Source organism: Anguilla anguilla, chromosome 3, assembly GCF_013347855.1.
Source record: "Anguilla anguilla isolate fAngAng1 chromosome 3, fAngAng1.pri, whole genome shotgun sequence".
Lineage (NCBI taxonomy): Eukaryota > Metazoa > Chordata > Actinopteri > Anguilliformes > Anguillidae > Anguilla > Anguilla anguilla.
Window position 1 is genome coordinate 64,872,052 of NC_049203.1, and position 12,720 is coordinate 64,884,771.

Sequence of the window (12,720 nt, forward strand, 5' to 3'; positions counted from 1 at the left end):
TCTGGCACCTCGAAATTAAGAGCACATTCAGATTTAGATGATCAGAATAACCGAATCTATTCTACGTCCAGGTGTTCAGATTAGGCACCAACTCATACTAATGGGAATCTATCCTAGGGATTCAATTATTTTTCTGTTTAGACTAGATATCTTTATTTTCAATGCTTTTCTCACACAATTGTATTTTGTTAAAATCATTGTTGCAATACTGATGTTGAGAATAGATATTGACATTTGCTCATATAGGACCTAGAGAGTAAAATGCACAAAACCAGTGATTTCTCTTCAGTGCAAACGCACAAATTCTCAAAATTGCACAATGAACCTTTGAAACTACATTACATTACATTACATTACATTCATTTGGCAGACGCTTTTATCCAAAGCGACGTACAAGAAGTGCATTTTCATGATCGAAGACAACCGCTGAACACGGGTTCAGTAAGGTACAGTAGCTCCTACTAGCTTTTAAACAGTTTTAGCCTTTCCTAAGTCATATTAATTGTAAATGAAACCATTCAGAATAGCATAATTGATTAAATAATATAAATTAATAGGCTAGCTGACAAGGTTCACTTTATTTCACTTTGACTTACCGCACCATGATTTAACAGGTATTTATTTGGATTAATTCCGCTGGATTTATGAGACACTTTAAAATAGTTTGCATACTAAATTTAATTTATATACATTGAAAAATGGACCAGCAACAAATTAATAATAGAAAAACACTTCATAGTTGGGGGACTTGTTATATTTAAGAACATTTAGTAAGAACAACAGTTTATAACATATTGCTAACAATGAAGGGCCCAGTCAATGGCTGAGTCATATATAATAACGTGTGAAGAAAATTGGAAACTGTGGGTTTTATACATGAAGTCACTGAAGGAGTCTGTATACCTTTGTCCCTGTCTCTTGTTACTTATGGTCAGGATCACGTTGCTTAATCCCCGATTTGTCTCTTAAAATAGCGTATAGCCATGTTAAGAAATATCCCATGTTGAGCACCTCAGATGCCTCTTTTTAGTTTTTGATACGAGTGTACAAGGTTTCTGAATCATCTCTAAGGGTCCGGACAAGACACAGGAGCCAAATCGTCATCACACCCATTTGAATGAGAATTAAGAAGAATGCAGTAATTTCAAACGAGCTTTCTTGAGCCTACGTTATTACCAAGTTTACAGCTAAACCCACAAATTAACTATAATTTATTAATGCCTGAACTGAAACGTAAACTATAACGTTACATAAATAAATTTACGGATAATTGTAGGCTACTGAGTAAATTCGTCGACAGATTTTATTTTGTGAAAACAATGTGAAATGTACCAGTTTAGCTTTTATATAGTGTCCCTGCCATAGTAATTGCTTTGAGCAACAATGAACCCAGGTGTTTACAGACCAACTTTTACCAAGACGTTGACATTTGAAAAACATCTTCGCTCCTTTCCGAAAGGTTCCAACATTTAGTTTAAGTGCTTTACAGTAATTGTGTATTCTGACATTATGTTATATCTACCGATACATTTGATAGTTACATGCTGAAATAATCAGAACATATTCACATCCGAGACCGCCACCTAAACAGAAAGCAGCAAGCGCTTGCCTCAGAGATTTGCCTCCATTTTTACTAAGGACGAGAGCGATTGGTGAACCAATCTGCGTACAGGACGCGATTCGTGACGTAAACGCAAAAACGCCCTCGATTCTTTCAAAAAGGAGGAAAACGAAAGGCGAGAAGGCATTTCGAATTTGAGGGAAAAGATAAGCCGAGAAAAACCATGACTAACCAACTCTGCAAGCTCTTCGTCGGTGGATTGAACGTACAGACGACAAATGAGGGACTTCGACAACATTTCGAGCAGTACGGTCAGCTTACCGACTGCGTTGTGGTTCAGAATCAGCAACTACAGCGGTCCCGCTGTTTCGGCTTTGTGACCTACTCGACTGAGCAGGAGGCCGACGCAGCAATGGCCGCCAGACCACACACCGTAGACGGCCACGGCGTGGAAGTGAAAAGAGCCGTGGCGCGAGAAGACGCCGGGAGACCAGAGGCCCACGCCAAGGTAAAGAAAATTTTCGTCGGCGGGCTTAAAGACGATATAGAAGACGAACACCTACACGACTATTTTTCCCAATATGGCGCTATCGAGAAGGCTGAAGTTATCAGCGACAAGCAGACCGGCAAGAAGCGTGGATTCGGCTTTGTCTACTTTGAAGATAACGACTCTGCCGACAAAGCGGTGGTGCTGAAATTTCACACTGTCAATGGACACAAAGTGGAGGTGAAGAAAGCCCTGACCAAGCAGGAGATGCAGGCTGCTGGGGGACGAGGCGGCAGGGGGGGGAGAGGCGGACGAGGAATGGGACGGCCTCAAAATGGCTACGGTGGGGGAAGAGGGGGTGGTTACAGCAGCTATGGTGGTGGCTATGGGGGAGGAGGCTACGGAAGCAGTGATGGCGGATACGGCGGCGGCGGCTATGGCAGCGGAGGAGGCTACGGTGGAAGTTACGGAGGAACCGGCGGGTACGGAGGAGGCTATGGCGATAGCTATGGTGGCGGAAATGGCTACAGTGACTTTGGCAGCGGATACGGCCAACAGTCATCTGGCTACGGGCCCATGAAAGGAGGCAGCAGCTACTCCGGCCGAAGCAGTGCCCCTTACTCCCGAGGGGGTGGAGGAGGCTATAGCAGGGGGGGCTACGGCGGCTCTTACTAAGCCGAGAGACTGGGTCGAGCGGCCGTTTCGTCTCTTTGCCGCCAGTTATAGCCATTTCTTTGGACATCAAACAGAACTCAAAACAGTCAAGTTTGCTATTGCTGAGACACCTGGCAAAATAGCGGACACTGAATCCTAATCCTAAAGAAGACCTCAAGTGACCCTAACAGGTAGGAAGACCCATACCCAGAGAACCTGACTTGCACGACCACGTTTTATCATAGGACATGTTCGATTTTGCAGGATTGATTAGCAAAGCTACTCGCTATATTTTCTAAGCGTGGCACTGTTCCAAGTTAAGGTGTGAAATCAGCATTTTTATTTTAAAAATTGTAATATGTACGAATATTGAGTAGCAGAGGTCTTATGTCGACTGTTTTAGTTTTGTTTGTGTAACCCTATCTGATTTTTGTTTTATCTGTATTTTCCGCAATTAATCTGACTTTCATGTCCCCCCCATAGCAGCTCTGAAATGCCATGATGTAAATGTAAAGGGTGGAGAACCCAGGAAAACAAGTTGGAATTTATGACGGGCAGGTTCAGCTATACGATCTGTTTATAGCAGTAAACTCCGTTGTAAACTCAGTTGTAACCTCATTGACTGCCCGCTGCAGTCGATTCGATTCATTTTTATTTAAACGCTTGGAAGGCGATCAGAACGTTATTTTTTTGTTAGGGTCTGGTGTTGCAAAGTTGATGTCCCCCCCCTCTCCTCTAATACCGGCGAAGCAGTTTATTACATTTTCAAGCAACATGCTCTTTGTGTATTGTCATTGTGCAGTTACACCATCTTAGCATTGTTAAACATTGATATGCAATTGTATGTTCATTTTTAAATAAAAAATCAAAGCAGAACAAAGGTTATTTTACTTTACTTTATGGATGTTGTGTTACCAAATGACGCTTTCAGGGATACGCTATGGCGGTTGAGTGTTGGTTCTACATTAATGTTGAATCCCATGCGAACTTGAGTACGAATACGCTGACTTGGAAACGCATGTGGAATATCGATCTAATTGACCTTACTGCTCTTTAAATTTAGCTAGTATCGTATCGATATCAAACGCAAACTGTTAAAAGGGGTTAAAGTAAATCCGGACCATTTGAATTGACAATGCATTTCTATATGGGTATGTGAACGAAATTGTCAACCAGAAATTTAGTTGACTATTACTTCATTCAGTGTACGCACGCGTTTCATAGACGTGCGTTTTTCAAAATGCCCGCCGTGCCTAAGGAACCAGGTGTACAGTTGTATATTCCTACCTGAGCGTGAGTGTATCGTTAACATGATTTTACATGCAGTTACTGGGGCAGTGGGGTGTCAGAACTTTAACATTAAATTCATAACGTAGTCCAATATCAACACCCTGTAACCACAATTGGTTCAATTCAATTGCTTGATTCGTCCCATTTGTTGTAAGACGCGTTTGGAACGGCAGCAAGTAGCAACCATATAGAACTGGTTTCCCCTGTTCGGTCTGAGGATCTCTATTTTACGTATTTAAAATTGGCTGTGGAAAATCTTGTTTGATAACTGACACCCCCTGGCATGTTTGGGGAATCTATGCACAATGCATGGATATTTCTGTTGGTTTTAACTGACTATAGGTAGTCATGTTACCACTTGACTTGAAGACATTTCAAAATGGAAATGAGTTTTTATTTTATTTTTTATGTCCTGGATTGTTTGGACTATGGAGGGCTCACCTTTATTTCTGATCCCTATATTTAGGTGTTCATACTGTTATCCCGGTACCTCAAAATAGGTGTAGCAGATTTTATACAGGGACCCTGTTCAATACCTGGGGTCGAGGTTGTGATAGGACTCTGAAATATCTCATTAGGATCACTTCCTGCAAAACTAGGTATGTAAATCAATCTGTCTCCACCTACACATTAGTTACAAGTATTTTATGATTTCTCTGGATTTTATCTGGTTAATTTAGTAATATATATGTAAACCCAATTAATCTTATGTTCTCTGGATTTCTGTTGTACCTGAAGAAAAAAAATCTTTCACATTAAGTTTGCTTACTAAAATATGTACAGTTAATGGGTTGTGAATTATGGGCCTTTAATGCAGTAGCTGTTGCAAAATTCCCACTTTCCAGTGTTAGCCATTGATTGAAATGCGACTTGGAAAGGGAATGAGCTCCCGTGCCAGCTTGACAAACGTCATGTTTGTCCGCCTCCCTTACGCAGCACCTGTTCCAACTTGCTTTCTCTGTCTCCAGGAAGCTTCAGTGGCCTGCCCTTGCCCCCTCCAATCACCTGTGGCTTTTCATTGGCTGCAAACGGTTTTGGTGGCGTGTGCAAAGGACCGGGAAAATTTCCAGGAACGTCCTCAACCGCTCAGGTTGGTAAACAAACCCAGGTTTTATAAAGGCTTCCCTGTTATAATATGCCGCGATGTTAAACTGAAAAGCTGATTGGCTCTCCTGAAATGTGCGCGCACTCTCTAAAATTCTTGTAATTCTATAGTCTAGATCTCATAAACAAATTGGAGATTTTTTCAGAGTTGGGGGATGGGGAGGTGGAGGGGGATGGGGGTGGTTAGTTTCACATGCTTTGAAACGTGATCCATTTCAAGTGGCCCTATAGTGTTTTCTCTACCTCTTTAAAATGTTTTTATGGGTTATGTCTTTTCAGGGACGGCTGAGCGGCTTGGCGTGTTCAGCCCCTCGTGCAACGGAAGTGTGCTGAGCTGCTGCCTGAGACCGTCTGCTGTTGGTGGGGGCGGAGGGGGGGTAAAGGGGCGGCGGGCAGTGTGGCAGAATTTTGGAAGATCTTTTAAAATGTAAAGAAGTTTTTTTTGGAATTGCCTTTTAGTGGGTTTTTAAAACATTTTTTATCATGGACATTTTATGCTTTTTTAAAAAAATTTTTATTTTTTTACCGCTTCTGGAGACTAACTTAAGTCTTCCATTCTTTTTTGAGCAAACAGTCTGTTTCATCATGATTATATTATGGTGATTACTTCAGTTCATATTTTAGATGCATGTAAATACAAGATGCTGAACTGGATTTTTAAAAATTTAAACAGGTTGTGGATGGCGTCCTCCAACTGCTTGTGGTGCTTTAATGCCTGATAAAATTTAAATGCAATGCTGCTTTAGTAGTGGTTTTTTCAATTTTTTATTTTTTTCACTTCTCAACTGATACTCAAAAATAAAATAAGTATATGAACATGTTAAATGCTGACAATTTCTTTAATTCGAATAAACAAATAGTAAACTTGAGTTATAAATTGGTCGAATTTCACATGATGAGGACTGGCGCTTGACTCGCGCTGTGTAAAATATTTTTCTTGTACATTAGCCATTGTGGAACATTTGCAGTGTTTCAGGATGGTTTACTAGCATCCTTTCATTAAGGGAACCGCCAAAGTGTGACCATTAAATACTGTAATATGTAGTTTAAAGCCGAGTTGCTCCCGTACACATACCTGAGCATGGTCACTATGAACAAATGAAATCTGAGCATGCTTCAGTATTCCTCTCTTTGGCCATTGCCAACACCCACATATAACCTGTTTCAGTCCCCCAGAACAAGTGAATCTTCTAGGCATGTACAGTTCATTGGTCCAGGCTTGGTGTACGGTGAGAGATTAATGTCAGAATTCTGCCCTGAAGTGATTTGTCGTCTTAAAAAAACAGTTTTGATTGCCTTTTGATTACAACTGGATTACTGGAAGTTGATTACAAACGCTAATGGCTCTATTTAATGTGATCTTTGCTAGTCTAACTCCCACAGCAGGCCTGTAATTGATTACATGACTTGTGTTTGACACATTCTGTGTGTACGGCTGCATGCTTGGGTATGTTTAAATTCCTGTACGTCAGTCGTGGAGTTGCACGAGCAGCCTTTTGGTCACCATTTCAGGTTCTGCGTTTGTTACCCTCAACGGAAGGGCAGAAATGCGCATTCTAGACCAGAGATTTGAGTTCCATCTCAAAATCCCCAAAGCAACTGTCCTGTTGGGCTGATTAACATTCTGTTAAGTGCCTTAAACGCCAGCTACAGGCTGCGGTGCAGTGGCTGTCTAACGGTGAAGTAACGGCTTTCCAATTGATCCCAGGTGGTGGATGGGCTTGGGGGTCAGGGCTCTGTGCAGGTCAGTCAAGTTCTTCTGCACCAATCTTGACAAAACCCATTTCTATATTGGGATGGCAGGTATGCCATCCCGCCAAGTTATGCCTTGGCGGGGCGGCGTGCCCCATACCTATACATCACAGAGAGTTTGGCACACTTCAGGGTTTCCTGAGGACTTCACTGTAGCCCGGGGGCATTGACATGCTGTAACAGGAAAGGGCCTCTTCCGCACTGTTGGGGAAGCACAGAATCATCTAGAATTGTATTGTATGCTGTAGCAGTAAGATTTGCCTTCACTGGCACTAAGGGGCCGAACTATGAAAAACAGCCCCAGGCCAAAAGGGTGTCCAGATAATTTTGGTCATATAGTGTATGCTTTATGTTCAAGCACTTCTGTTCTGCTGAGTCCTTCATGTAATTTCACTGAGACCTTCAAGAACATTTGTCAGTGTAAACAAGTAATCAATTCTACATAGTATCTTCCCTTTATAAAAGATATTAAGTTATATGCTCACAGTTAAATTATACATGCAAGAGCCACCATGCGTCGCTATTAATTTCATTATTTTGGCACAACCCAGTAGTCTCATGAGGTATCTTTGATCCACTTTGTAATATTGGATGTTTATACTATATCTTGTGTTGTTCAAGTAGAATATGGTATAAACCTAATTAATATTGTAAATGTATATAAAATTACAGGTGAAGGAAATAATTGAACTAGTAGACTTGGAAGTGGTAAACAAGTGCAAAAAAGTATACTTGATCCTTTTAAGTTTCTTATTTTTTCCCATAAGAAAATTTGGAATGGGTTCAGCAGGGGGGTGGGTATGTAAAGTAGTGATGCCTTGGTGCCTAATAACCTCATTCTAATAACATGTATGTTCCTCACATTCAATATGTGTAGTCGGAATTACTTGATTTTTACGTCGTACATATCTCCTTGAAATTTTGTCTCGCTCCAAATACCGCCCCAGAACAAAAGCTGGTGGGCGGGCATTCTTGTCCCTGGGTGAACCTTTCGAATCCCTCCAGCTAATAACATTTGCAGTCTAACCAGAATTCACGTTATTCACTGAATTAATTGGCACGCTAACGCGGGCGGCTACTTGCCAAGTAAACAAGGTGCTTTTATTGCGGGATGACGAACATCCTTCTTAACTTCACTTACGGAGCGACTATCATCACTGTCACTTTATTAAAACGAAAAACGTCCATCATTACTAGCTTGCAAAGATTTTTTTTGTAATCACCTGTCCCTATATGAGATGTGAAGCTCGCTAGCCTGCACCACACAACAGCACCCAATTTATTGGTAGGTGACGTTAGCGACTGAAAAAAATGCTTGAATTTTGTTTACGTCGCTGTAACAATGTAAATCAACAAACTTAATGTAATTGTATGGAGCTACTACCACCTTGTGGTACAACATTATATGGCAGCTATTTTCGGGAACGGATTAACATTATTATTATTTTAATTACAACTGATGTATTTTATTTTATTATAATCAGTCCCCCAACTACCGCTGATTTGATTCTTTGACCCTAATCAACCAAGATTGTTTAATGGAGCAATCATTTTATGACTGTGTCCACTGGCAGTCTGCCTAGAGGCCTATGCCTTGTCTGTGCGCTCACCTGGGTTGGCTAGTTTGAGCGTCTGTATGGTCATTTTGTAGACTGTCGCAGAGTAATCCCCTGGAATGTAACGTCCAGACGACAGTGTCTAGCCTGCTTTCCAGTACATATGTAATTCTGTGCTGGAAAGATGTTGCCGCATGGACATGTATTTTGAAAGGTATACTGCGGGAGTACAGTCCACAAAACCACCAGGTACAGCAAATATGATTCTTTTTAATAGAGTCCAATCTTTATAAAAAATCACCCCATTCATATCATGCATTAGGTTGAAATCAGGTGACTGAATTTGGTACAATAACTAATGCGTATCAAAGAAGAGAACCTTTTTTGGTTCCATCCGATTACCGGAGCAGGTTCAAAGTCAGGTAACATTTTTGGTAAACTAATTGTAATATGCTGCGGTTCTGTGGAGAACTTTAAAGTCATTATTATGTACTTAAATGGACTGCTGTTTTATTCTCACAGCTGCTGTTATGTCGAATTGCTACATCGCTATAGATTTGCATATAGCTTACATGCAATGTAACCATAGCAACGCATTCCAATTATTAATGGAAATCCGTTCGCTTTATCAAGAATATGTATCGATGGCCTTCACCTACGAGCGATCAAACAAGGACACCTGCTGGTGTGTCCTGACCCAGAAACTTTGCCCCTGTAAAGCTGGAGATTGCGTCACTTCTTTGTTCATCCGTCTGCAGCTCGTCTGCTTTTGTTTACCAGGCATGTGGACCACTGTTGTGTTGAGGTCAGCCTCGCGCCCCAAATCACATGGCCTCACCATGGCAACCCTGCCGGACAGCACGACGCACAGGTCGAAGTCGGGATCCGGTGGTTTAAATGTACCAACAACGGCTGTTAAAACTGGGAGGTACAAGATCATTAATGACCTGCCGGGACCGAGTCTGGCCACGACTGCGTACTGGCTTTTTGTGAAGGGATACGCTAACAAGAGCCATGTCATGCAGGTAGAGAGTACGTAGCTTTTTATTCATCAATTTATTATACACCCTGATATGTACCATTTATATATAATCTATTATATGTCCTACAACATTGCATTCTACCATTTTAAACAAAAAGATAATGTTCACAAAAAAAGTGATTAATCAGAATTTGTGATGAGTTTTACAATCTTGATCGGCTAGGAAATGCAGTGCACTGAGCTGAACTGGCTGGCACTTTTACGGTCCTTATCTCGGTTCTCTGTGAAGTGCAAATGTAAAATTGTGAAAAGGCACAAGTCTGGGGACTAAGGATTATGTATTTGAGTAATCAAAAAGAATTATTCATGCAGAATGGAAGAGGTAGACTTTTTAGATGTTAAGGCTGCCTTACTCTCTGCTGTACAGGTTTTTTAAAGCAACATTTATGTCAGTGTCATTTCCAGCTGAAAGTACACTCAGGAGTGTTTGATTCAGCTGCTCTAAATCGTTCCCCTTTATTGGCCGAATACCACCAAAGATAACCACCAGTAATCTGTAATGCATAAATGATAGATTATTGATTATAGTAATCTATAAACTGAAACCGATGCCTCAGTCAAAGGGGAACGTCACCTAAAAATCATAATTTGGCATGGTCAATCTTAACCTCAGAATAAATGAGGGTAAAGTTGGTGTGACCTGTATTTCATGAGTCAAAACAAAGTCTTACGTCTGTATCTGAAAAACACTGTTTGAAATGATGGTGTAACTGGGATAAAACTCCTCCTCTTCTAATCATTTATGTAACGTTCCATTGTATTATATTGCAATCACTTAGCAGACAGTCTTATCCAAAGTGACTCGCAGAAGTGGAGATAAGTGTTAGTCTTAGGAATGCAAAATCACACTATCACAAAGAAGGCACATGCGGCCCATGATCAATAAGTGGAATGTTAATGTAATAAACCAGCAGGTTGGTATTGACACAAAAGTAAATACCACTGAACAGATAACCTAATGATAAACTTTTTAAAGAAAGAATAGTTGAAAGATGTCAGGGGAACCATGGTGCAATCTGAACAGTTGGGTCTTCAGCCTGTGTCTGAAGATGGGTGGAGTGTCGACTGTCCTGATTGGTGGGAAGCACATTCTGCCAGAACAGACAGTTCCTGGTAGGAACAAATATAGCAGAAACCCAAGGAACCCTGGTTGACCTTCCCCTGTTGGGAAAAAGGCAATTATGTCTCCTCACTACAGACTCTTAGTTAGCTAAGGATATAGCCTGGGGTAGAATCTGCTACCCATCTGGCTAGAATCTGCTGAATCAATGGTTTCCAAAGTTTCTGAGGCTGCAACTCCCTTAATTAGTGGGGTTCGGCCTTTATTAAAAGATAGCTAAACATACAGTGAGCTCCATAACGTTTGAGACAAAAACATGTCTTTTTTTCTTGATTTGGCCCCGTACTCCACTATTTTAGATTTGTAATCAAACAATTCACACGTGGTTAAGGTGCTCATTCTCAGTTTTTATTTAAAGTTACTTTTCACCTTGTAGAAATTACAGTGCCCTGAAATGGGGGGGGGGGGGGCTTATGTATAAAAAGTGCTGTAATTTCTACTTGGTGAAACCATAGTGTATTAAAAATACCCTTAAATAACACCTCAGAATGTCCACTGTAACCAGCTGTTTGATTACAAATCTAAAATTGCGGAGTGCAGAGCCATATCTAGTAAATTTTTCCTCTAAACGTGAAACGCACCTCATTAAGAAAAATTAACACCTTGTTAGAATTCTGGGATTGCAGTTGCGGTTAGAACGAAAACCCAGCATACACAGGGGGTACTCCAGGACCGAGGTGGGGAACCAACCACTGCACTAATGGATCCAGGCAAACCTATGAGGCTTAACTGACTGAGACGATCAGAAGCCGCTGCTCTCCTTTCCAAAAGAATACTGCAAGATATTTTGTGGGAAACACTGCTACTGGCTGGAATGTTCTAAAGCGGAATTCCGGTTTTCCCGGACTCCGTTTGACGCAGCCTCTGCATTCAGGTCGAACACCGGAAGCTTTACGGCCCGATCTGGAGGTCGCAGAGGTTCGGCCCTTTTGACGTGGTGAACGTTGCCGCCCCAGAGCTGATCGCACAGGTGATCCGACAGGAGGGTCGGTACCCCGCCCGCACTGACCTGCCCCACTGGAAGGAGTACCGGGACCTGCGGGGACAGGCTTATGGACTTCATGTTGAGTGAGTGACTCGGACATCCTGGGTCTGAAATCCTCTATTGGGAAACAGTAATACCCGGAGTCTGGTCTCTTTTAAAAGCGCTAAAGAAGCTTTCAATGCAGCCACGCTTTGTAAGTGTGTTTGCTCCAGAGGCCTTACCATCAGCACGCCTCCCCCCGTTCCCCTCCTCTAGTAAAGGGTCGGGGTGGCACCGCATACGCGGTGTCCTCGAACCCCAGGATGCTGAAGCTGAAGGAGGTGTCCGCGTACGCCCCCGTGGGCGACCTGCTCCAGCGGCCGGTGGCCGGTTTGCCTGCGGCAAACTCTACAAGTTCGGCTTCGAAGGTCAGCCCCCTGGGGGTTAGGGTAGGGGTTAAGTTCTGTACTCCGTGTCAGAATTCCCGACGTCCCCCCCGACGAGAGTTCCCGCACTTGCGCCATCACACCGTTCCCAGGCACTTCCGCCATCCTGTTTGAGACGCGGCTGGGGTGCCTGCGGGACGAGATCCCCTGGGGACACCCTTCGCTTCATCACCGCGGTGAACGACATGCTGACCCTGTCCGAGACGGTCCTGTTCCTCCCTCGATGGACCCGCCTGATCCTGCCCTTGTGGACCCAGTTATGTCCGGGCCTGGGACACCCTCTATGACGTCGGTACGGTCCCACACGGGGAGAGATACAGGCTGGAGAGAGCAAGGGTGGTTTAGCGAAGACTTGGTGAGACGGATGAAACTAGAAAAGTCTTGACAAGAGAGGAAGCAGATAAATGTAAACGAAAATAGGATATTTTGAAGAATGAGACTGAAGTCAATGGTTATCAATTCCATTTTGTTTCTGTCGATTCAGAAAATTAACTGAAATTCATTGCGGTCAATAAAAAAAATCCACAAAAAACATTATTTGCTATTTTCCAGTCATGAGCTGAATCGCAGTTAACTTCCTGTGTTCACCGAATTGAAATGGATTTGACCGCAGAACAGATGGCCATCGTGCATAATATTAATGACCAGCTGACTGTTTATAATGCCTGGGTTCTGTCCATGTCACCTGTGCTATACTTGCGTACACATTTGCGGCCCGGGATCTGATTGACAGGAGGGCCCAGG

The 12,720-nt window shown here is 42.5% G+C and overlaps 2 protein-coding genes and 1 pseudogene across 5 annotated transcripts; all 3 read left to right on the top strand.

Moving 5' to 3' along the window:
• The first annotated feature begins 1,699 nt into the window (after window positions 1-1,699).
• LOC118223493 (heterogeneous nuclear ribonucleoprotein A0-like) lies at window positions 1,700-5,921 on the top strand. Of its 2 annotated transcripts, XM_035410107.1 has the most exons (3): window positions 1,700-2,893; window positions 4,961-5,082; window positions 5,376-5,921. In XM_035410107.1, the coding sequence occupies exon 1, from the start codon at window positions 1,785-1,787 to the stop codon at window positions 2,721-2,723; it is 939 nt and encodes a 312-aa protein (XP_035265998.1). In that variant the 5' UTR covers window positions 1,700-1,784; the 3' UTR covers window positions 2,724-2,893; window positions 4,961-5,082; window positions 5,376-5,921. The 2 variants fall into 2 exon arrangements, with proteins under 2 accessions (XP_035265998.1, XP_035265997.1); XM_035410106.1 differs by having other exon boundaries at window positions 1,700-5,082.
• A 2,443-nt stretch (window positions 5,922-8,364) lies between these two features.
• Window positions 8,365-11,787, top strand: LOC118223732 (sterol 26-hydroxylase, mitochondrial-like). Of its 3 annotated transcripts, XM_035410661.1 has the most exons (3): window positions 8,365-8,826; window positions 9,185-9,436; window positions 11,523-11,787. In XM_035410661.1, exons 1-3 carry the CDS (start codon window positions 8,763-8,765, stop codon window positions 11,636-11,638), a joined length of 432 nt encoding a protein of 143 aa, XP_035266552.1. In that variant the 5' UTR covers window positions 8,365-8,762; the 3' UTR covers window positions 11,639-11,787. The 3 variants fall into 3 exon arrangements, 2 of the variants coding, with proteins under 2 accessions (XP_035266552.1, XP_035266551.1); XR_004764491.1 differs by having other exon boundaries at window positions 8,365-9,429; window positions 11,523-11,603; XM_035410660.1 differs by having other exon boundaries at window positions 8,365-9,436.
• A 66-nt stretch (window positions 11,788-11,853) lies between these two features.
• On the top strand, window positions 11,854-12,364 carry LOC118223211 (annotated as a pseudogene).
• The last annotated feature ends 356 nt before the right edge of the window (window positions 12,365-12,720 follow it).

Excerpts from the sequence above, each read along its gene's own strand:
- LOC118223493 (XM_035410106.1), top strand. The coding sequence starts at position 1,785 with ATGACTAACCAACTCTGCAAGCTCTTCGTCGGTGGATTGAACGTACAG.
- LOC118223732 (XM_035410660.1), top strand. The coding sequence starts at position 8,902 with ATGGACTGCTGTTTTATTCTCACAGCTGCTGTTATGTCGAATTGCTAC. Across the intron at positions 9,437-11,522 it reads CCATGTCATGCAGGTAGAGA|AGCTGATCGCACAGGTGATC; the intron begins GTACGTAGCTTT and ends TTGCCGCCCCAG.